This window comes from Monodelphis domestica, chromosome 1 (genome assembly GCF_027887165.1).
Source record: "Monodelphis domestica isolate mMonDom1 chromosome 1, mMonDom1.pri, whole genome shotgun sequence".
NCBI classification, from domain to species: domain Eukaryota; kingdom Metazoa; phylum Chordata; class Mammalia; order Didelphimorphia; family Didelphidae; genus Monodelphis; species Monodelphis domestica.
This window is the reverse complement of record NC_077227.1, coordinates 721,949,549-721,975,102: the sequence shown is the minus strand read 5'-3', so window position 1 is coordinate 721,975,102 and position 25,554 is coordinate 721,949,549. Positions and strand designations below refer to the sequence as shown.

The window sequence follows — 25,554 nt, the reverse complement described above, 5'->3', positions numbered from 1 at the left end:
TAATGTTCCACTGTGAGTTATTCTGAGCAATACAGTGATTCAAGATGATTACAAAGGGCTCAGGATGAAAGATGTTATTCACCTCCAGAACAAGATCTGATGGAATCTGAATGCAGATCTGAGCAATACTTTTTAGACTGTATTTTTCTTGTTTTTTGGGGGGGGATTCTATCTTCTTTTGCAGCACAGTTAATATGGAAATATGTTTTGCATGGCTCCACATGTATAATCTATATCATATTACTTGCTTTCTCAGGGAGGGGAGAAAGGAGGGAAGGAAAGAGTTTTCAATGTGGTCTAATACCAAAATTTGTTGTGACTGACTGTACATGACTTAAATGGGTCTTGTTTTTCTTGCTCTATCAATGAGGGGAAGAAGAGAGGATGGGAGAGGGAGAATTCAAAACTGAAACTTTTATTTTTAAAAATGACTACCCTCCTCAAATGAAGACTGATTCCATCTGCTAGATGCTTTACAGTTATTTGCTAAAATAGTTAAGTGTGCTGCTCACCCGATAAAATTACCTGGGAAAACCATTTGGTTGACTCTACATAGACAAGACTGTGACCTTTTCAACTCTCAGAAGGGATAATAATGATCCTCTTCTTCCCTGCATCTTAGCCAGAAGACCAGGTCACTGACAGAACTTGGTGAGCCCTTGTTATCCTGCCTGTGTAATTTGGAGCATGGTGAACCTTAGCAAATTAAGGAGGGTTCTTGCTGTACAATTTATTGGGTGCATTCCCAGTTTTTCTTTGATAGCCCAATAATCTTGCCATATCTCACCCATTGGCTAGGCCTTTATTTTGAGAAAGTATTCAAAGTAAAAAAAACCCAACACAATCTCCTTCACACAGCCCATTTGTTAACATGTGAGTACATTTTATTATTTGACTAAATATTGTAATTATGAATATATTCTTGCTGTAATATATTTTGAAAATGGGCTGAAGTCTACTTAACTGCTAAAGAAGCCTTCAAAACCATTACAAGAAAATGCTGAAAGAATTTGTAACCAAGTACTGTTGATTTCCCATATTGCTGCTAAAAGCCAAGTTCTGGGTTCAAATCTAGCCCAATTGCCTAGTCCTTACCACTCTTCGGTCTTGGAATCAATACTTAGTCTGGATAGTACTGATAAGAATACCAATACTTAGTACTGATTCTAACTAAGACAGAAGATGAGGGTTTTTTAAAAGAAAAGAAGGCTTTACTATAGTTCTGGAACTGGGAAAGACTTTACATTAAGCTCTTATGCTTAAGTCCTGTTCAGTGCCTTTTATATAGGGAATGACAAAGGGTTTATCTGGGAACATGGGATTTATCATTATTTAGATGTTGGAGCGGCTGGCTCCTCCAGCAGTTACTCTTCTTCCGAGGGGAGGGGGTCATCTTCAGATCAAAGGAGTCGTCAAGACCATCCCACTTAACTCATTTTATTCCATATAGTACCACAAATATATTTTTTTAAAGAAGAGAGATGATAGGAAAACATGTTGGTGCAAAAACAGGTCTGTAATGATGTGCACACGGCAATGTTTGATGATCGCATTGATTTTTAGAATGATGTTGCTGCATTGGTAAAGGAATTGATATGGTCATAGTTCCTATTACTCATGAAGTGAGCAAAATGGGACCATATTGATATCTGATTATGGAATTGAAGAATGGGTAAGAAACAAGTGGATGGCTATACATGTTTTGCTAGAAGTTACAAAATGTATCTTTTCATTAAAAACTGACATTGCTTCCCAAAATGCTGAGGAGCAGCTATCCACTTGGCAAAATTCAGAACTCTTCTAGGGCCTGGATGACTCTACTTGCCTGTGAAAGTTGTAAACATTGCCTGCGGGGAATACACATAAGTCTCAGTCAAGAATATAAAGTCTTAGAAAGAGTTCATTGGTTGAGACAATTACAATGAGCTTCTGTCATTAAGAAAGGAGTCCAAATAAATCAGCTTCAGGTGGATTCAGGAGTACTTTTCATTATGCTTTTGCATCTGGCAACCACACAAGGATCTTCTTCTCCTCATTAATAAAAGAAATGATCAAAATAGACCAAGAAACTCTAAAGGGACAGAGCATGCTCCAAAGGCTAGGATTTCTTAAATGACCAGTTTTTTAGGTTTATATGTTGATCTTATTCATGGCCTGACAGTTAAAGTAACTCAGGAATTCTTTCTGACTCATGGCCATGGAAGTATGTTCGAAGGTCCTCAGGTTAGCAGTACAGACACTCATAATATACCTTTCAAATCTATGACCCCATGTCTGGGACCATGACTTAGAGGACCCTGAGTAAAGAGAGAATATGCATGGGCCTGGGCAGTCCACCATAATATGTATCCAAAGGTGGCTAGGATTTGGAATTATTTTGTTCAACAGGAAAACTAACAACTCTCCCTCAGATGGTCTTTACCCTCTTGTTGGACGACGTACTGTCTCATCTCTTCTTTGCAGTCATCCCCATTGGCATGGCTCTTCCTTAGTCAACACCATTATCTTACCCATCAGGGGCAGTTAAGACCCTTTGAATCTGCCATGGTAGACAACCACCAGGAGGAGAATAACTCATGACCAATTCACTCTGAGGAGCTTAAGAAAAAAGAGTTTCTTTTTTTGCCCTAACATCACAATTTGGCTCAGTTGTGCTCAGAGGAATCCAACGATAGTAGCTCCTATTTATAAGTTAATCTGTTATAATAATGGCTGCACTTTAAGGTTTGCAAAGCACTTTGAAAATATTATTTCAATTTATACTTACAACAATCCTGGGAGGTAGATGTTATTATCTCTACTTTGCAGAAGAGGAAACTGAGGGCAGACTTGCAAAGATCACATAGCTAGGAAGTGTCTGAGGCAGGTTTGGGACTTAATTCTTTCAAGTCCTGCAGTCTATCCACTGCAAGGCCTATCTCTTATGATGGGTTGGATTAATTTGGCTTACTTTTTCCCTGCTTATGGGGAATTATAATAATGCTTTTCAATGCAACCTCTGACTCATTTCCAGGCTGAATCTGGAGATAGCCCGGGGACTTAGAAAAAGAGTCTCCTTCAAGCTTTTTGTGGCAGACTATAACTTCCCTTAAAATGGCTGTTGGGCAAATGTGATACATGCAGCCCAATTATACATTGGGTTGACCAATTTTTTCTTAATATGAACTTAGAGAAGTTGGGTGAATGGTAATGTACAATAGCAATTTAAGGAAAGGGAGATAAGCTTTGAAATAGATACTCACCCCAATAAAGGAGAGGAGAGAGGAGAGAGAGGAAAAGCATCAATCAAGGCAGTCTGCTGCAGTCTTTTAGGGATCAGTGTTATGTGGAGTTAGCACAGATCATGGCAGCAGCAGCAGTTGTTGGGTGTTGTGCAACAATGGCAATGGCAACCTGAGTGCTGAGAGGTTCTCTTGTTTCTTTCAACGTGGACACGTCCAATCCTTCCTTAAACATACTACTATATCCCAACTCTATAGAGATTTCAGATCTCTTCTCACTTTCAGATGAGAAAAGAAAGAAACTCTCTTTTCAAACATGGTCACAATCTCACATCTCCAAGGGATGATATAGGGAAGGTGCCCAGATCTTCTCTGCCATTGACAGACATAAAGGGCATCAAGACACTGAGAGTATGGCATGCGTGCTACTAGAACGATGCTAGATATGTTCTATGGACATGGAAATCAGTGATCTCTCTAACTACCCATGATGGAATGTGTATAAAAATTGGAGATAAGGGATCTAGTCAGAGTCCAAGATAAGGTGATTGGGTTGGAAATAGCCTTTAATCATGAGATGTATTTTTTGCTAACAATATAGGCATTGCAGTAATTCATACAAAGACTCAGAAAATGCATCTTGTAGTAACTATGGCTAAGGGGAATTAGACTATCTACTTTCCCTGCCTGTTCCCAAGCTTACATTCCTCATGCCCCCTGCCCCCACTTGCCCTGACCTGACACATGATGATATAAATGGAAAGAAACACACACACATACATACATATATACACAAATCAAAAGTGAACATTGCAAAATTATAAAGAAGGGAAGGAAAGGGAAAAGGCATTTATATAGTGCCTACTATGTGCCATGCACCGAGCCAAGTATTCTTATAAGTATTTAATTTGATCTTCATAACAACCTCATAATAAGCCTGATTAAGGATAAGATGGCTTAAAAGAAGAGTTATGAGAAGATACTCCCACATTCCTCTTTTGAAGATGTAGGAAGTACAAAAGAACAAGCATTTATTTGAGCCTAGTATGAGGTAGGCACTGTGCCAATCTATGCTATGTTAACTCATTTGAGCCTTACAACCCAGGGAGATGAGCTATGTTATTATACCCATTTTACAGCCCACAAAAGTTAAATGAATTCCTCAAGGTCACATAGTTAGGAAGTGTCTGAAGCAGGACATAAACTCACAGCTTCCTGGCTTTAAATCATATGTTCCATCCATTGAATCATCTAGCTGGTGCACGACATATATTTTTAGACTTTTTCAATTTATTGATTACATATGCTGAAATTTTTCCTCTTTTTATTTTTGTCTCAAAAGATTATTTTTGTTGCTATTATCATTGTTATATGAAATAGCCTTCTGGGAGGAAAATGAGAAAGGGTATTGGGAGAATTTGTGGTGATGCAAAAAACCCAAAAGACATCAATAAAAACTTATTTAAAACAAAAACCAAAAACAATGTACAAAACTGCAAAAATGTAAATGGAAAGAACCACAAAGCAATTGAAGTGAATGTTACAAAATTATAAAGAAATTTTGCCCCAACATTGCCCCAAAGAAACAAATATGAGAAGATATATCCTACTAAGTCCTTTGTAGGAGATCCATACATGTGGAACATTGCATATATTTTCAGATTTTCTTAATGTATTATTTATGTTGATTTTCTTCTCTTTAAAAATATTATTTGTTATATAGAATGTCTAGAGGAAAGGAGAGGGAGGAAGACTGGGAGAAATTTAGGTGATGTGAAGATAAAATATATCAATAGAAATTAATAGGAAAAATAAATTTTGAATGATAAATTGTCATTTAAAAAAGAAATTTTTATTGAATCATTATTCCTTAGTGAGATTATCTACAGTTCTCTGCTCAGTCTCTTCCTGCTTTGGAATTAAGGTTGTATTTGTCCCAAAAATAGTTTGATAGAATGCCTTCTGCGTCTATTTTGAAAAATATTTTTTATAGTATCGGTATGAATTATTTATTTTTGTTGAATTCTCTTGTAAATCCATTTGTTAATGATCTGCACCCCAATTTGGCTTGCTCAATTTCTTTTCTCTGAGATTGGGTGTTTAGGTCTTGATTTCTTCCATTAACTACTTTTGGTATTTTACATTTTTTGTAAACTCATCCATTTCCTTTGAATCCATGGTTTTGCTAGAATTGTGTGTAGTAGTTTTTTAAATCAAACTAACTCCTGAGTTTGATAAATTCTCTAGTTTTTATTTAGAAGGTTCTCAACTTTTTTCTTAATTTTTAGGGTATCTTCTTTTATACTTCTAGGGTTGATCATTTTCCATTCTTGTCTTTATTTTCTTAATTGTTTTCAAAGATAATTTTTGTATCTTACAGGCTTAGCATGGTTCCTAACACAGATTAATCACTTAATTAATGCTTATTGATTTAATACAACATTAACAATAAAGACAACATATCATAGTTTACAGGATTTAACGAAAGCAGTCATAAGAGGAAAACAAAGTGTTATGGAGGCCAGGTACTAGACAAAGTAAGTCTAAAGCTCACCTATTAGATATTTGGGTAGTTCTAAGGATTGAGTTAAATGACCAGAGCAGAGGAAGCAAGGTTTGGAGCTTGCTGAGAAGTCGATACTGAGATTAGAGGTAAATGGTTATGAACTTCATCATGGACAAAATACTAAGTTATCTCTATCTCTGTTATATTGCTGACTTAATTTGATAAACATTCTTGGGAAAGGTTACTCCAGTTTATATAACAAATAATATTTAATTAACAGAGGGGGTTCCTTGAGCTAATTGAGAAAGCTGCAATTGTATTAATAAGGCACCATTCAGCAACAGCCCTGGACTACTCTAGGATTCAGGATCATAAAAATGAAGTATCATATCTTCCTCCAGGTCATGCCCACTACATGTGGGGTCCCCCAAGGCTCTGTCCTAGGCCCTCTTCTCTGTTCCCTTTATGCTACTTCACTTCATGAACTCATCAGTTCCCCTGAGTTCAATGATCTCTAAGCAGTTGATTCTCCAATCTGCTTGCACAGTCCTTTCTACTTGTCCATTCTAAGCTCAACAGGTTTTTTCTCTAAGTGATTGTTGAGTCAGTAGTTGTAGCCGACTCCCATGATATTTGCTACCCATGATGGCTATTTTTTTCCATCTCTTTCACTTTGATGCCTCTGGTGTTGCTTTCATTCTAATGCTGTTCTTCTACCCATTCTGGGATGGGATTATAACTAATTCCTGGAAATGCTAATTCTTAGAAGACATTGAATTCAGTAGGAAATCATCTATAACCTGTGTCTAGGCAGCTAGATCCTGGTCTTTCTATTTTTCCTCATTGCTTCTTCCTTTTTATATCATAGCACTCTCCTTCAGAAGGTCTAAGCCCATTTCTGACTCTTGTTCAGACATGACCCTTCTGAGGCTCCAACCATTCTCCCTACAGTGAGAGTTAATATACTGAGACACATGACTGTTCTGAGAGACACCATATACTCTAAAATTTTGTTTCTCAGCAGATCTTCTTGCAACACCCATCTCCCTCCCTCCTACCTCTTTGTTCACATCATAATGATGATGAAGGTTTCTCTTTTTGTTGAGGATCTGGACAACGATGAAAAGAAAACCTGTAAATTTTCTACAATTCCTACAATTCATCTTATTTCTACTGCATGTCTGTTTTATCCTGTATAATATTAAATTGTAACCAGTGCTATTGGGCCCCTATTTTCCCTATTCTTCCACCACCATACCCTTCTTTTCTTTTCAAGCTTTGAGACTGATCTAATTAACAACCTTCAAATCAATCTGAGAGCAGAGACACTGAGACACTGCCAAAGAATTAACTATAAAAATTGATGCCCAAAGCTGCGGCTGACATGAGGCTTTCAGGACAACTGTAGTTGTGGACCATGTGTGGAAGACAATGCTCTTAAGAGTAGATGAGCTGGCCCACTTATCTTCAGTCAACATTTTTTTTAAGGATTACCTTATGGCAGATTTAAAAATTTTCTTTCTGTCATTACTGAATTTGGGGGCACTTTTTAATTATTTGGGGTGGTGAGGAGAAATAGGCATCTTTGGTTAACTCCCATTCAACCATCTTCCTGGTACTCCTCATTCTCTTACCATATTTTGTCCTTGACACAATCATTATCCAAGAAATCATTATTTGGTCCAATTTTTTAAATCAATTCTTCCTTATTATGATCTAATAAGGTATCTATTTAATATTCTTACATTTTCCATTTATTCACGATTTCTTCATGTCCTTGCCCATACATAATTTAAAAAACTTTACCTTCTGTCTTGGAATCCATACTAAGTATCAGTTCCAAGATAGAAGAGCAGTAAAGGCTAGGCAACTTGAGTTAAAAACTGATTTGCCTAGGATCACACAGCTAGGAAGTATCAGGTCAAATTTGAACTCAGGTCCTCCTGACTCCAGGTCTGGTGCTCTATCCACTGAGTCACCTGACTACCCTTCAATGTTTGTAAAGAAAGCATGTTATGTTAAGATATTTATATATTCTTTAATGTTCTCCCTCAGAAGACATAATCTTTGCAAACTAAATTTCTCAGTAAGTGATTTGGCTATTTTCTTTTTGTTATTTTAATCTGGCACTACAACTTCATTATTATCTATGCCTTTTCCGGTTCAGTTGGTTTCATCATTCAAAGCTTACACAGTTACTTGGTGTATATTTAATATTATTTTGTTGTCTATAATGCTCTAAACATCATGTAACTTTTCCATTTTTCTTATGGTGTTAATTTTCATTGTTGTACCTGATATCATGATAGTAACTCCTTTTTTAAAAATTGCCTGATTATATTGTCTTTTTTTTATATTATATATTGTTTCCCAGCCTCTCATTTTAATTTTTTGTCTTTTTTTGGGCATGTTCAAATAGTAAATTGTTGGGGTTTGTTCTTATCCATTTTGCCATTCTTTTTGAATGGAATTGAAGCCATTCACATTTAAGACTTCAATTGTTGAGGTTTGTGCTTTCCTACAAATGTTTTTTCCTTCTCCTCTTGGTTTCTGAGATGAGTTTTGTTTGTTAAATTGCTCAGTCTTCTTCCACAGATGCACCCACGACTCCCCTCCCAAGGTCTGTGCCCTGTCCCAAATTGAGTTTAATTACTTTTTCCTTCTTTCCTTTTCCCCTCCTGGATTAGACTATAGATTGCTGTCTGCTGTGAACTTGTCCTCCATCTTTTTTCCTTTCCTATGCTAGGCTACTCTGAAAGGGAATCTTCCATATATGAGCTTTATAATCAACCCTCTTAAGAGATATGGCTTCTGGAAAACAAAAACATTGTTCCCACTTTAGACCAATTCATCTAATAGCGCTATTATAGATTTCAGTCACTTTGTTCTCCATTTCTTTTTGGTCTGTTGTTTTTCTGAAAAGCATCCCTTTGCAAAGGCTGACTTCTAGAAATGTTGCTTTCTGGAGGCAATTTCGTGGTATGGTACAAGCCATTCTGTCTTCTGTTTTATAGGATGTGAATCTTAAAATTTCTCAGACTCTACCTTGGAACATTTGGTTAAGGCTATTCCCCATTTTAAACAATGAAGTTACTTGGTCAGGAATGTATTGGGAACTCTAACATTACTCCACCCATACTTAAGTATACTTTAGGAGAAGATAAAGTTGTAAAACTCCTTACTGAACAATGAAAAAGTCCCTAACATACTTATAGTGAGGCCAAGCACTTAAGCTAGGTCTATTTTTAGATCTAATACAAAAGGGTGCTAAGTACCTATGAAGGTCAAATTAATCACTAAAAGGTCAAGCAACTTACAAAGGGCAAGCTTAGCAAAGAGGTGTGAAGTACTCAGAAAATATAATCTACCCAGAGAAGGTGAGAACTAAAGAGTAGTGAAAATTAAGAATGGGCAGTCCTAGGAAAAGCATCTACTGTGATTGGTAAACGTGAAAATTTAGGGGAGGTGATATGAGAGAAATTTTTTTTTAAAAGGAAGGAGCTTGAGGCCTCTGGAGTAGTTTGGCTTTGGAAACTGAATTGGAGGTCAGGAGTCAGAGCTGGGTCTCTGAAATTCAGTTCAGGAGTTGAGGATATAATGAAGGACTGGAGTTTAGCTTGGGAAAAAATATTGTGGTGAGTGATTAAAGACTGACTTAGTTTCTCTCTTAAAGAGAAAAGGCCTAGGCCCTAGCCTTTTCCTTCTATTTCCTCTTAGTCTGTCTCTTTCTCTTTCCTTAAATTCCTTCATTTGTATTAATTAAAATCTCCATAAAATCCAGCTGACTTGGATATATTTTCATATTTGGGAATTTTTCCCATGGTGACCACTTGTTTTTGATAAAAATCAAGACACTAAAATTATCTTTACAGTTTTGGCAATTCAAAGTCTTGAAAACCACATTTTTGTGGTCACAGGATATCTTATTCTTATTCAGTCTTTAGTTCTGGCTCCCAACCTCATCATCAAACCTAAACTGCTCTATCCAGTTACTAAGGGTCTCCTGATGGCTGATCCAATAGCCTTTCTTCAACCTTCATCATTCCTGACCTCTCTGAGCCTCTGATGCTGTGGGTCTCTCTTGTGGAGCTGGTCTCTTCTAGTTTTCTTCCTACCTATCTGCCCCTTTCTCTTAATAATCTTTTCTAACTTGATCAAAGAAATCCCCCTTTTCCTCCCAAGCTAATAATGAGGTATCTTTGGTTCCCCTCTTTTCACTCTCATTTTCCCCTGGCCAAGCAACTCCTTGCCCACCACCTCCCAACAGTGATTTACGTATGAGGTAAAGGGGTTTTAGTCCAAACAATATAAATTCTTATTTCTCTTTGTTCTCTCCTAAGGTGATTTTTAAAAATCTTATCTTTCCCTGTAAACTATTAAATAATGATTTTGTTACTTTCTTTTTGTTATGTGTTTTACCTTCCTTGTTTTTTCTCTTGAAGAAATTGTTTTAGTACCAATCATTCATTGTATAATATTTACATATGTAGTTCTATCCTTTTTTAGATTGTTTGCTTCTTTTCCTTCTTTATTAGATTCAATATATTGACTCTTTCTACTTGGAAGCTGGCCTTATATCCAACCTTTCCCTCCTAGACTTCCTGCTTATTGTCCCTTATACATTTTTTTTAATCAAGACCCATTACCTTGTTGATCCCTTTCTCCATGGCTTCTTGTTCTTGTCTATTTACATAATCAAATCTGAGCCACTTCAATAATTTCCTTCAGTGAGGTGCTAAGGGGTGGAATCCAAGTGGATATCTGTCTTGAGGAAACTCCTCAGAGGCAGGACTACAGCTGAGCTTGTACCACTCCTTTTTTACTCACTACACAAATTTCTTCCCCTCTGTATTTCTGGGTCTCCCCACCATCTAGTTACCCAGTTTCTTTGCCACTGAGGCTAGGTGACAGATAATAGATGCCACCATAGCCAACACAGAAATTAAGGTCTAATAAGATGATCACCTTGAGAGCAAGGGGGAAATGGATGCATCTAGGGGAAATAAGTCCATCACGTAAGCTTCTGATGTTATTTTGGAACACTTGTGGGAGTTTCCTTTCCACTCTTCTTAGGGTAACTGAAATTGCTTTTGAGGCATATTTCTGATGGTGGTGGGAGTTGATATATTATCTCACTCTTGTTATTTCTGCAGAAACTTTCCTAGCTGCTGGTCTCCAACCTATTTATAGAACCTTTTGGATTTTGGAGGGAACTTGACTAATTAGTGTGGCCTTTGTTCCCAATGAGGCAGGAAACAATTTTTGTCGGTTCAAGAACTTCGTTTCCTAACTTAAGGGAAAGCCCTGACTTCTCATCAAACTTTCTCAAATTGGTTGGAGGCAATAACCCTCTGATATCTTGTAATAAGTATAAGTATTCTTATCCTGGAACCCAAAATCAAGTGTAGAAAATCAACATGTACTCTTTAGGATCAATAGCTGCAGAAGAAAAATTCTGAATCTTTGGGCAGTATTAGGATAAAATTAGATTTGGGGTCTGTTAAGTTTACTCGAAAGAAACTTTCCTATTCTTCTTATTCTATCTTAATTTCCAATCTATCTGATCTAAACCTATTTCCAAATATTCTTATTGATTAAGTTATATGCTGCCTCCAAGTTGGGCCCTAGTGGGCCAAAATTGGCTTCCAGGCAAACTTGGGCCAAAAGTGTCTCCACTCAGTCAAGTTCAGAGAGACAAGGAAAGATCTTGCTCATTTCTGCCAGCCTTCTTACTTCCACCACTGTCAAAGCATTGGCTCACTCTTCCCAAAATGTAGATTTGGCATTTCCCACAGGTTGTATAGGGAATATACCACAGAGCTCAGGATAGCACCCTCACAGGAACCAGGATAGCTTCAGAGAGAAAGAGCAAACTCCCAGAAGTGGCAGTGAATTTACACCCTCTCTCCAACATTCCACAGAATTCCAGCATCATCTCTGCTCTAAATTCCTAGCTGAGCCTTAGACAGCTTTACAGAATTCTCTCATGTCCTTCATTTATTAAAACTTACTTAACAGACCTAAAATCTAATTTTATCCTAATAGTAGGAAGAAGTGCTTGAATTTTCTACACATACCCTGCCAAGGCTAAGGGAATCTAATCCAATTCCCAGTCTCCATAGGCTTATCATAGATTCAAGGGCTGGAAAGGCCTTTAGAGGTCCAACTACTCCATTTTATAGATGAGGAACCTGAGGCCCATATTGGTTAAGGGCTTGACACATGGTCACACTGCTAGTGTTTGAGATGGTATTTGAACCCACATCTTCCTTATTCCAAATCCAGCACTCTATTTACTATATATAATGTTGCCTTACTTGTACAAGTTTTACTGCTTACTCTACTGCCCTTGGGAATCTTGATAAGGTTCAGATTTCCTTGAGATAATGGTTTTAGAAATGATGAGGAAACAATAAGCCAGTTTCCATGCCCACTCAAGAACCAGTTAGTGGTATGAAGATCAAATCTAGAATTCACCAGAGTGATCTAGAGTTCTTTTGAGTTGCTACATTGCTCCTTTGAATCAGGAAGCAAATTTTCTTAAAGTCCATTTGTTATTTTTTCTACTTTTCATCCCTCAGTTCCAAAATAGCATTTCAACCGGTAATTTTTTTTTAGAACCCTTACTTTCTGTCTCAAAATAGATACTAAGTATAGGTTCCTAGACAGAAGAGAGAGAAGGACTGGGGTTAAGTAACTTGCTCAGGGTCACACAGCTAGGAACTGTCTGAGGTCAAATTTGAACCCAGGACCTCCCATCTCCAGGCCTGGCTATCTACTGAACCATCAAGTTGCCCAGTCAGTACCTGGTAATTTAAAAAGTTTCTTTCTTTTTATAATGCTATTGCAGTATGTATGAATCTGATGCAGATAAGCCTAAGGATAATTAATTTACATTTCTGAAGAACTTCCAAAGAGGTAGTTTCCATATTAAACATCCCTTAGAGAGGGAGGAATCATCCTAGGACATTTCTCTATCTTTATTTCTTGGCTATAAGAAGTTATAAAATGTTAATGCTAATTAATATTTTGGTGTGTTTACTAAAAATACTTAAAAAAATCAGAACTATACTTTGGGCAGCACTTCAATTTTTACACTTTTGCAACTGGACCTGATTAGTAGCTAGTATAACCAAAAAGCAGAACATAAAGGAGGATGGGGCTATTTTTTCCCCCTCAAAGCAACAAACAATTTAATTGATACAAAACTTGACATCTTGACTCTCCGATATTTAACAGATGATAAAACTTGAAGACGCATTCCTTTGATTAAATGCATGGTTAATCTCCAGTATGAAAATTTTGATGAAGAATGGAATCCAAAGGTTTTGCCAGGGTCATTATGCTTCATAAGGGATGAGCTCATTCTGAGGGCATTTCCGCATTCATTACATTTATGACCATCCTCACCCATATGAATTATTCAAGGTTCTACAAGGTTTTCTAGATTGAAAATTTCCCCAAATACATTACAATCAAAAGATTTCTAGCCAGTATGAATTTTCTTATATGTATCAAAGCTTTTATATCAGCCTGAAAGCTGTACAACATTCATTACATTCAAAGAATCTCTCCAATATGAATCAACTTCTGGTGCTTCAGGTTTCTACTCTAAGTGAAAGCATTCCTACATTTATTTCACTGAAAGGGTTTCTCTTCAGTATTTCTTTGATGATTACTACAGGTTGCACTATTGCTAAGGACTTTATGAAATTTATTACATTCAAAGAGTTTTTCTCCAGTATGAGTATCCTTGAGAGGTTATTAGTTGGTATTGTGGATAGAGCATAAAACTCCAGTCAAGAAGCCCTAGCCTGATGCTATCTGGGCAAGTCACTTAACATTTCTGAGTGTCAGGAAACTCTAAGACAATGTTATAAAATAGATTGTGTTCCACATTAGTAGAGGGAGTTTCTACACTGTTGAAATCACAAATCCAGGTTATATTATTTTATGAATCTACTTATATTCTTCAGGTTTCTTCTCAAATTGAAAAATTCCTCACATTTTTTAATCATGAAAATTTTTCTCTCTAATATGAATTATCGGGCGTGCAATAAAGTTTTCTGTTGAAGGCTTTCCCAGTTTCCTTATATTGAAATAGTCTACAGTAGAAATTCTCAAATTTTTAAAGAATAAGCCGTTTCTGAAAATCTTCTCAGATTTATTTATATTCAAAGGGTTTCTTCTCTCCGTTATGAATTTCACCATATGCCACAAAGTTTGGACCAAAAACACTTCCTTTTTCATTCCATTCAAAGAGCTTCATTCCAGCATGAGTTTTTTTATGTTCTTTAAGGTTTCCACTCCATTTGAAAGCTTTCTCACATTCGTCACACTGAAATGGCTTCTCTTCAGTATGAATTTTCTTATGTCCTTTGAGGTTTTCACTACGGGTAAAAGCTTTGCCACACTCCTCACACTGAAAAGGTTTCTCTCCAGTATGAATTCTCTTATGTTTATTAAGATCTCCTCTCTGGCTGAAAGATTTCTGACATTCATTACAATGAAAGGGTTTCTCTCGAATATGAGAGAATATTTGATGTCGAGCTAAACTCTGGTTATTGGTGAAGGCTTTCTCACATTCATTACATCCAAAAGGAGTTTCACCTGTATGAATTCTCCTATGGGTGTTAAGGCTTCCCTTCCGGCCAAAGGCCTTCCCACAGTCATTGCATATATAGGGCTTCTCACCAGTATGAATCCTCTGATGTTGCACCAGAAATGAGCAGTATCTGAAGCCTTTTCCACATTCACTACATTCAAAGTGTTTCTCTCCAGTATGCGCAATCTTATGTGCATTAAGGCCTCCCTTCTGGCTAAAGGCTTTATCACATTGATTACATTTATAGGGTTTCTCTCCAGTATGAATTCTTTGATGTCGCATAAGGGATGATCGGTGTCTAAAGGCTCTCCCACAGGCATTACATTGAAAGCGTTTCTCTCCAGTATGCGTTATTTTATGTGTATTAAGTATTCCCTTCTGGTTGAAGGCTTTTCCACATTCATTACATATAAAGGGTTTCTCACCAGTATGAATTCTCTGGTGTTGCATAAGGGAGGAGCTGTACCTGAAGCCTTTTCCACATTCATAACATTTAAAAGGTTTTTCTCCAGTGTTGTTATTGTTAATTATTCTACGTCTACTAAGGTAAGGGGTGGTGTTGAAGGCTTTACCAAAGGTATTCAGTACACAGGGCTTCTCTTGAGAATGAATTCGCTGATGTCGAGTTAGGTGTCTATTACTGCTGAAGACTTTTCCACATTCATTACATTCAAAAGGCTTCTCACCTGTATGAATTCTTTTATGCGTTTTAAGGTTTCCCTTCTGGCTGAAGGCTTTTCCACACTCATTACATATGTAGGGTTTCTCTCCAGTATGAATTCTCTGATGCACAACGAGGCGTGAATTGTTACTGAAGGCTTTCTCACATGCATTACATGGAAAGAGTTTGTCTTCAGTGTGAAATATCTTATGTGTATCAAGGCTTTCTTTCTGGCTAAAGGCTTTCCCACATTCATCACATATAAAGAGTTTCCCTCCAGCATGACTTCTCTGATGTACGGTGAGGCTTAAGATGCTATTAAAAGCTCGGCCACATTCATTGCATTTAAGAGGTTTTCCTCTAGTGTGTGTTCTATAGTAATGAATAAGATTTGACTGATAATTGAAGGGTTTCCTATACTTATTATATTTACACAATTTCTTCCCTAATTCAATTCTATTATACTTAATTAAGTCTGAAAATTGTTTGAAACTCTCTCCAAGTGTGTCATATTTATGGAGACTTTCTCCTCTAGGAAAACTCAATTGTGGAATGAGGAAAGACCCCAGAATGAGCTTTCTCCCAAATAAACTATATTCGTGAGTGACTGGTACCTGCCTTGGCTGTCTCTCTTGGTTTCCCTTTTGACTCTCTAACCTGACATCAAGATCCCAAGCTTCTCCCAAAGTGGAATTCCAGGGACCCTCCTTTGTGAGTGTCTCATTGGATGATTCTCCCATAGAAATATACTGCTTTGGAGTTGACTCCTCAATTTCATATTCTGTCTTCGGAATAAGGGAATCTGAAAGAAACAGAAAAATGTCAATTTCTACAGTGTTAGGAGAAAGAAAAGTGATTTAAACTAGGTTTTACCTCTTATTCAGAGTGAATGATACTAAGTCTGGAAAAAGTAGAACAAAGATTAAGGAAGTGAAGGACAGCAAAGGGAAGGAGAGAATAAAGAGCACCTCACTACCCAGAACTTAATGAAAATGTGTAAATATTCAGAAAGAAGAAATATATGAATTCTTGTAAATAAAAATAAGCTTGAACAAATTCTCCATCAAAATTCAAGAATCTATTATTAAAGAGATGGTTTATGAGGACAAGAAAGTATAATGTGTTTTCCTTAAAACACATCAAATCAATGAGAACAGATGATGTAAAAACCAGTCTCATTTTCTTTATAAAGTTTCAGAACTGCTGGGGATCTAGATTACAGCAAACCAGTAGGTGGTCAGAAGATCATTTTTTTTTTTACTTTGAACTCAATGAACAACAAGTGAGAACTTTTATAAAATGAGTAAGGCAAGGGAAAAAAAAGGATTATATGTAAAACTGAAAAATCTCTACTTTGAACAGCTTGCTTTTTGAGCAAGCTATCTGACAAAACCTCTAAAGATATCTTTGTTGACAAGAAGATGCACAAGTTAGATGAGAATAGAGGCCAACAGATTTGTAGCTGCTTAAATAAGCCTACCCCAAAAGAGTCATGGGTAAGAAGTTGTTGTCAACCTGTAATTATTTTCTTTACTTTATACCTTAGAGCTTTGTATTGGTTCTAATCCTATATTTTTACCAAAAAAAAATGGTGGTGAAATTATAGCTGAAATTTTACCAACATTGTTCTTAACATAAAACTATGCAGAATGATTTAATGGATTAATAAATCAGGATAAAAAAAATGTTGAGCAGTTAACAAGCTGACGGAATGGGTCAGAATATACAATATGAAATTTTACAAGGATAATTATAAGTCCAACAATTGAGACATGAAATATGCAAATATGTATGAGAGAGATTTAGTTGGGCAGCAATTTATGTTCGAACGACCTGCTTTAGTTGTCCACAAGCTCAGTATGAATCAACAATAAATTGTGGTTCATACTAATCACACAGATAAGAAGGACAGGCATGGGCTGGAACAGTGTTATTAATCTCAAGTAGAAACTGATCCATGTGGGCCTCATAGTGACTTAGATAACCACGGTTAACATTATATGTTGCCCTGCATTTTTATTTCTTTTGTTAAACATTTCTTACATATAATATGGTTCCACAGCCCTCGAGTTTTAGGGACTGACTGAGGGCCATGAATTTGACACTTCTGGGCTAGACGGTAATAAAGAAAAGCAGGCTTCTACCTGCTTAAATGAAATTACAGAACCCCAAAAGCAGCCATTAATGTTCTGATATCAACTTGGGAGATGCTTCTGTAATAGGGTGCTCTTGGGACCTATTAAAATTTTAATCACTGACTAGTTGAAATTATCAAATGTCCAGATGGTGAGAGGGATAACTAACCTATTTGATTACAGAATTAAGAGCCAAAATGTTTTGACTAGAATGCCAGGCTTAATCCAATAAACTTACATTTATAAGAGATAAATGTAAAATTCCAACCTTGGTTTCAAAACATCAACTTCTCAAGTACAACTTAAAGGAAGCGTGACTTCCCCATTATGGGAACCTGAATAGAACTGATTGGGGTGGGAGGCTGATCTTTTCTGCCACTTGTAGCTTGAAAAGGAAAAGCAGTCACTGAATTCCAGTGGCAAGACAGAAGTTAGGATCACTGGCAATGGCCCAAGATGTAGCAGATGACCTTTGTATCTTCAATGTCTGATCAAGCTCCAAGTGTTCCACAGAGCCTGTTTCAACCACCTTCGTGGCTATTGAAACAAATATTTCTCATTCACCCATTCTGCCCAAGGAAGTCTTCACATGCTTGGGGTAAACATCCCCCTAACTTCCTGAAGGGTTTGAGGCTTGTTACTCTCCACCTAGTCTAGCCTGACTGCCAAGGCAGTTTTAATGAGATGTAGCCACTTTACATCCTTTTGCCTCAACCCCTTATAAGTGTGTTTCTGCCATAATTCTGGAGTACAAATGACTTTTAAATCACTGGATCCCATGGCCTTTTCTCAAGGCCTCTGCATGATTTGGTCACTGCTGGCAGTTCTCCCTCCTACTGGATATTCTCTCCTCCTGGGGCTACCAATATATCACATTCTCCTGCCCCATTTCCTTCTGGTTAATTTTTTTCCTGATCCTTTACTGTGGGGCTTCTTAAAGGACTAGTCATTGACTCCCTTCCTTTCTACCAACATTATCTTTGGGCACTTTCACTTACTTCCACTGATTTACCTTATACTTCTCTAACAATGAATCCCCAATAAGGACTCATGGTACAGTGGAGAGAGTCTGAGGATTTGGGTATGATTTGGGCAAGTCACTTAATCACTACAGATTCAATTTCCTTATGGGCAAAATGAGGGGGAAACTGGTCAAGATGACCAGTCATTGCCAACACTAAATTTATGATTCTGTAAACAGAGAAGATAAGTTCATGGTGGGGAATTTTGGGAAGCATGTATGGCTAATTAGTTAAAGGACAGATCATTAAGTTTGAAGGTGAAGCAATTTAGAATGGACACAGGCATACCACAAAGAACACAGGATCTCAGAATGTGACCATCTAGTTTAGGAATCACTTTCACAACATCTCCAGCAAGTGAACTTTTAGTCTTGCCTAAAAGTTTTCAGTGAGAGGGAACTCATGACTTTTCAGGAGAGCTTATTTCAACCTGGGGATGCTCCAATTGTTAAAAAAGTTTTTCTTTACATCAAACCTAAACTGGATTCTGTAATTTCCAATCTGCTGGCAATCAGTAGTCAAATTTTCTGCTTCTTAATGATGCTGGTAAATGCCATCCACACATGATGCTTCAACAAAGCAGAGCTTCAAGGTGTGGCCCTTTTGGCTGCTGTTCCACAGCCCAGTGCTGAAGGAGGCAGCTGTGCTACCACTTATGTGACTGGCTGCTTCTATAACAGTGGCATGTTTGAGATAGGGGTTTGACACTTGAAAAGAATGAGAAAAATTGCAAGTCAAACATAAGAAGTAACAAGACCAAGGGAAGGGTTTGTTTTGTGTCAGTTCTAAATACAGATTGATATAGTTCTATCTAAAAGCAGGAGGAGAGGAAATTTTGATGAGAGAAAGATTGAAGATGAAAGGAGAAAATAACCACAGGAGGCGTCTGGAAAGAAAAAGATCCAGCACTAGAAAGAAGAAAGACCCTTCTCTTTGAGACTGGAGAATGTGAGCACAGAGGGATATCAGAAAGTGGCTGTACTCAAAAAGGAGATTATGGGAGAGAACTAGGGTTAGATAGCAACAGCCCCATGCCAACCCCAAACATGTGAAGATAACCCCTGATGGAACAAGCATATGAGAACAACTTGTTCCCAAGGCAGCGTAAGCAGGCAAGGTGGAGCATTCAAGGTCACCCACTGCATCCTGGGCCATCACCAGTTGTCCTGATTTTTGTTTTGCCACTGGGCTTCCATGGCTCTGAAAGAGAGAGTGAGGCCTCTGGAAAAGAAGGGAGCCCAATCACTGTATGTAACTCTGCCTCACCTAAATCCAATTCACTAAAAAATCAAGACGTCACCCCATGATGGTCCTCTTTGAAAATGAAGGACAAATGAACCATGACCCATAGGTCTGGAAGTCGTTAGGGAAAACATCCTAACCCCCTTACTCACCAGCTAAATTGCTCCTTCAAATGATCCCACCTGTTTGGTTTTCACTCACTCACCTAGATAAGTGCTTATCAAGACTTCACTCTCTGTCATCCATGAGGTTTCTCTTCTTTCCAGGTGGGAGATCACATCTGGCTTGGAAACTGGAAGTCCTGCTCATAGGGATAGAAATGGCAAAGTGCTAAGGTGCTTAAGGAAAGAGACATTACAGAATTTAATTTTATCTTCTCCCTTTAGGGAGCAGAGGGCATTCTAGGAAGACCCAGATGATGGTACAAATGATACTGTATTCCAAGAAGCGCTGGGGATGAGGAATGGGGATGATTTGGCTTTAAAGAAAGCCTGTTCATTTAAGGAATACAAAATATGTTCGTTTCAATCTGCAGATGACACCATGCTGGGAAGGATAGCGTATACCCTGGATGATAGCTGAGATCCAAAAGGATCTTGACAGGTGATAGCTTTGGACTGAATCTAATAAGATGAAATTCAATAAGGAGAAATGGAGTCTTTCCCTTGGGAACAAAAAGCCAATGCCATAAATCTAAGCTGGTGAAGGTATGGATAGATTGCCATTGCCTCCAACACTCACTAGCTGTGGACCCTGGGTAAGTCACTTAACTTCTCTCTGCCTCAATTTCCCTCTCTATGAAATGAGGATACTAAGAGCACCCCTCACAGGGTTACTATGAAGATCAAATTAAATATCTGTAAAGTGCTTTGCAAACCTTAAAGTACTATGTAAGTGCCAGTTATTATTGTTGTCATCAAAGAATTTAGGAACCTTCACATAACTATCCTTCCACTTAAGAGTCAAAACTCAGTGAAATGTTACAAACATCCCACAGTTGTTAGAAAATGAGAAGATGATTCATAATGGAAAAACTGATCTTACCAAGGAAGACAAAATTCTCATAGTTCTCTAGCATCACATCCCTGTACATGTCCTTCTGAGCAGGCTCCAAGCGGTCCCATTCTTCCTGGGAGAAGTCCACGGTGACATCTTGGAAGGTGAGTGACATCTGAAATGCCAAATCATGTTCCTGATCACCCAGGGACCACAAGGACGATATGAAGATAGCAGGATGTAGAGGGAACAGGATAAGAATCTGGAGTATTCTTATTTCACCCTTAGAAGTATCTGTCCAAGATATATATGCTTGAAGGCCTGCTGACAGAATGCAATACCATACTTTGGACAGAAAATCATTCTTAACTTTGGTTTTCCAGGTACAGACTAGTCAGCTACTCCCTTGAATGGCCATGTATGGATCTGTGAACATCTGTAGTATTCTGGGCCTTAATGAAATTAGCATATCTTCCACAACAGGAATATTTGTAAGTTATTATTGTTATTTATTGGTTATTATTTAGAGAGAAATCCTTTCACATTTAGATGCTGCTCAGAATATGTCCTATATCAGTATTAAACAACTCAATGCTGGCATACATCTTGTTTGGATGCCTGGAATATGGCTGCCTCTATTCAAGAATCTTGTAAAATCTTAACATGTATTGGACGCATTTTGTGGAGAAGAGTTTCTTAGGCTGCATTTTTCTATGAATCAAATGCTTTTAAAAATAATCAGAAACAATAAACACAGCAAACTCTTATAATTTCTGTGCCTTATGATAAACCGTGCAAATATGAACATGGCGTTCTACCGTAGAAAATAGTTTGCAAAAGCCTAATTCTTTCATTCTCATATTTTTATCAAGGATTCTCATGTTTAATATAAGGTGAGAAAATAGGTATCTGGATTAGGAATTCCTAGAATCATAGGATCATAGTTATAGCTGGAAAGGACCTTCAAGGTCATCTAGTCCAACCCTCTCATTTTAGAGGTGAGAAAACTGATGCCCAGAAATTTTAAATGACTTATCAAAGAGCCAGTTTCTTTGTCTTCAGATCCAATGCTCATCTCACTGCACCAGGCTGCATCCCATTAATCACATTTTTTAAATGACAGCACTTGTGATTTCTTTGTAAGCATGTGATATCTGTGTATGTATATGTATGTATATATATATTCATGAATGAATAAATAAAAAATCATTTATTTGGCACTTACTATGTGCCAGGCACTGTCCTCAACACAGGATATAATTAGAAGCAAGTGAAACAATTCCTGTCTGCTAGGAACTTGGACTCTAATTGGGGGAGACAACACATAGTATTGAAAAAGAGGGAGAATGATGTATGTTAGCAGCTCCTTGTTTGGAAATAAATAGGAAGATTGTGGTGGCCTGGGTTCTCAGCAAAATAAGGGGAAGGCTCACCTATCAAATCAGAATCCCAGAGGTAGAGTCCAAGTTCAGATAGGATGGGGGGAGGGGGAGAGGTAGAAGGATAGCCACATGCAGGCAAATGACATTTCTTTTTTTTCTTCAAATATCTTGAAAATTAATATCTTGATGCTTCCAAATTTGTCTCTTCTAGCATATATTTCTTGTTTTGCCTTTAAAACTATTTAAAATTAATACCTTTTGTTTTTCTTCAAATATATTTCTAAATGCACTTTACTCTTGTTTCCTAACCAGAAATCCTTTAATGGAAAAAAATTTTTAAAGAAAGAAAAGAGAAGCTGCTCAGTAAAATCAAATAATCCATTGATAGTGGGATAGAATATAAATGATAAACTTTTAAACAGTTCTTGCTAAGCACTGTGGATACAAATACAAAAAGAAAGGCAGTCTCTGCTTTCTGGGAGCTAATATTTTAATAATGGGAGGTAATCTAGATAGGGGTGGTGGCAGACAGAGAGGGTGTTTTGTCTAGATGTCATAGGGTGATGTAGGGAATCAAAGGGCAGCAAACTGAAATGCCCTTTGAAGAAATAGTAGTGTTGATTTGTTTGTATTCCACTAGCTAGTGGAAAATGGTGCCAGAGCTGGGGGGGAGAGGAGGGAGGATGGCCAGGATGCAGCATGGTCAGGACTGGAACTGGCTAGATATGGCAGACTGTTACCAATTAGGAGAACATGGTCCCATGGTCCATAGCTAAAGGATCATATGGGGGATGGGATGGTAAGCAGCATCTGGATGGCATGACCAGAATACCAATGGTTGAGCCTGCAGTCATCTAGACATAGGGAATTCTAACCAATCAAAAGAACATTCCTCAAAGTGTGAGCAGAGAGACTGGTTTGGAGCCTTTGGGTAACATGATAAAAAGATGGTCAGGGCACAGCATGATTGAATGGTCTGGGGCCAACTAGATATATTTTGGCTTTCTGGAATGTCATATTCTAAGATTTTCTCTCCTTTTTTATAGTATAGTGTAGTCTTATGTGATCCAGACTGTGATTCCTTGGTTCTTGTACACTATGTGTAATTTTTTTTAAAGTAGGGAATTCTAGAAAGTGGCTATGACATTCTTGAATATTTTGAGTTTGGGACATCTTTCAGGAGGTAATTGGAGAGTCTTTCTATTTTTCACTTTACCTTCTGATTATTACAGATGTAGGTGGTTTTATTTTACAGTTTCTTAGAATACATATTTTTTGTTGGGTTTGGGTTTTCCAGGAGTCTGACAATTCTTTTTTTTTTTTTAAGCCCTCACCTACCATCTTGGAGTCAACACTGTGTATTGGCTTCAAGGCAGAAGAGTGGTAAGGGCTAGGCAATGGGGGTCAAGTGACTTGCCCAGGGTCACACAGCTAGGAAGTGGCTGAGGTCAGATTTGAATGTAGGACCTCCCATCTCTAGGCTTGGCTCTCAACCACTGAGCTACCCAGCTGCCCCCAAGTCTGACAATTCTTAAATGATCTCTCTTCAAACTTTCAAGTCAGTTGTTTTTGATAGTAAATACTGAGAGGGGAGAATAAGTAATTATATGAAACAAAGATCAATATGATCAAATGGATCTAGTTTAGAAACTTCAATTGCCAACATTGTAATAAGAAGAAAAATGCTGCATGATAGGACCTGAACTCACAAAATATTCTAGTTGTAGCTATCTTGTCGATGCAGTAACATTCACTGTGAAGCCTGTAAAAGTGTATATTTATGTTTTGCACGACTAGAACAGTGTGCAGAGCAATCTAAATCTGTCTCCCTTTGTTAACAAAATCTCTCTTGGTTTTCGTGACTGGTATCGGTCTGGTTCTTTGTCATTTGTGGAGCTTTGGCCAAGATCTGCCCTCTCTAACTGCCACATGGTATTTCTCTCCAGGGGTGAGAAATGAACCTCAGTCAGTGGTTGTCTGAGTTGGACCTCCTTGTCTCTCTAGGGGTAAGAACCAGAGGCAGGGCTGCTGAGCTTTAGCTCTTACAAGTCCTAGTTAGGCAGCTCCCTCGGGGTCTGTGCCTATTTAATTTTCTGTCATCTTTGTCTTGCATTTGTGTGGAGGCACACTTCTGCCTAAAGTGTTTTTTGAAAGGGAAGAAATTGCCTAGGGACTGCTGCCTATACATATACTTATATACACACATACACAAAAATGTATACAATATACAACACATGTTATGTATATAATGCTATATGTGACATATCACATATAGATGTACATACAACTAGGAAACAATTATCACAGAAATAAAAACCGAAGGCAGACTAGCATGATGGACAGAGAACTGGTCTCAGAATCAGAAAAATCTAGGTTCAAGTCTCACCCCTGACACATAATGGACCTGTGACTCTGAGAAGTAAAATTAGCTCATTTTATAGAATGTGCATTGAGAGAAAGAATTCCTTATCAAGAGTTTACTATACAAATGAAATGATAGGACTGGTTTTAAAAAAAAGATATAAATAAATGGAGAGAATTTGATTTTTGAGGCGTTTACAATAAAATATAAAAAAGAGGAAGCACTTTCCAAATTCATCTAAAAATTTGATGCCATAGTATTCAAATTACCAAGGGGATAGTTTATGGAGCTAGACAAAATAATTATAAAATCCATTCCATGAATCAGAAGGTCAAAATTTTCTTGAGAAATAAGGGAAAAACCAACCAACCAGCCAGCCAATCTTAGAGAATGTTAAAGTGAAGAGTAGCATCATGAAATTTTAATTTATATTTTACACCAATAATAATCAACTCTATCTTGTCCTTGGGGGGAGGAGGGGAAATTATCAGTGGAAGAGAATAGATAGGTCAGGAAATGTATATAGCAGTGTAATCTTTAACAAATTTAAAAACACTAAGTATTTGAGATATAACTCTTTATTCAACAGCTATTAAAAATACTGGAGAGCAGTTTGGTAGGAAATATGCTCAAACCAGCATCTTCTGGTTATGCCATAATAAATTCTAGAGATAAGTCTTATGTAAGTTGAAACTTAAGAAAATAGATAGTGAAAGTTTCTTTCTCCCACAACAATAATTAATAATTTAAATTTTAATTGATTTTTTTTGTTTTTTTAGGTCATAGACATTTCCTGATATACTTCTTTACCAACTTACTTCTCCTTGTATCAAAAATAAACAATAAAGCAAAACCAAAATAGCACTGAATCTGACAAAGTATGAAACTTTCGGCAACTACAATCTTTTATCATCCTACTAAGAAGAGAAAGATGTGTTTTACTCTTTGTCCTTTGGAACCAAGACTGGTCCTTGAATTTAATCTGACTTCAGCTGTTTTACATTTTTTATTCAGTGTTTTAGTCCCTGTATATCTTTTTCTCCTGATTCTGCCTTCTCCACTTTGCATCAATTCAAACAAGTCGTCCTGTGTTTCTTTGAAGTCCTCATACCTGCTGTTTTTTAAATATACTTTAGGGATTCAAATTATTTAGTCACTCCCCAAAATGGGAATCTGTTTTACATGATGATGCCTACTTGTTGTAACAGTTTATTTCCCTTGGGGGGAGGAAGGAGATGCATGAAAGAGAAAATAAGTGCTCAATTAAAAAAAATTATAAAAGAGATGGAAACAATTCTCAAAATATGAAATGCAAATGATCAACCACCAACTCAACATTGCTAGTTAATTGGAGATGTATTATTGGGTTTATATCTGAAGGCGGTTATTACTAATAAGAAAATGCCTACCTGAACAAAAATA

The 25,554-nt window shown here is 37.3% G+C and overlaps 1 protein-coding gene across 5 annotated transcripts in view; it reads right to left on the bottom strand.

Moving 5' to 3' along the window:
- Positions 1–5,051: 5,051 nt before the first annotated feature.
- The window catches only part of LOC100616797 (zinc finger protein ZFP2-like), a 28,285-nt gene continuing 7,782 nt past the window's right edge, over positions 5,052–25,554 (bottom strand). For all 5 annotated transcript variants that reach the window (XM_056812860.1, XM_007477664.3, XM_056812846.1 and 2 more), the window contains 3 exons: positions 20,437–20,563; positions 19,598–19,693; positions 5,052–15,795 (listed from right to left, as the gene is read on the bottom strand). In XM_056812860.1, the coding sequence (XP_056668838.1) occupies positions 13,892–15,795; positions 19,598–19,693; positions 20,437–20,563 (2,127 nt within the window). In that variant the 3' untranslated portion in view covers positions 5,052–13,891. The remainder of the gene's footprint in view (positions 15,796–19,597; positions 19,694–20,436; positions 20,564–25,554) is intronic.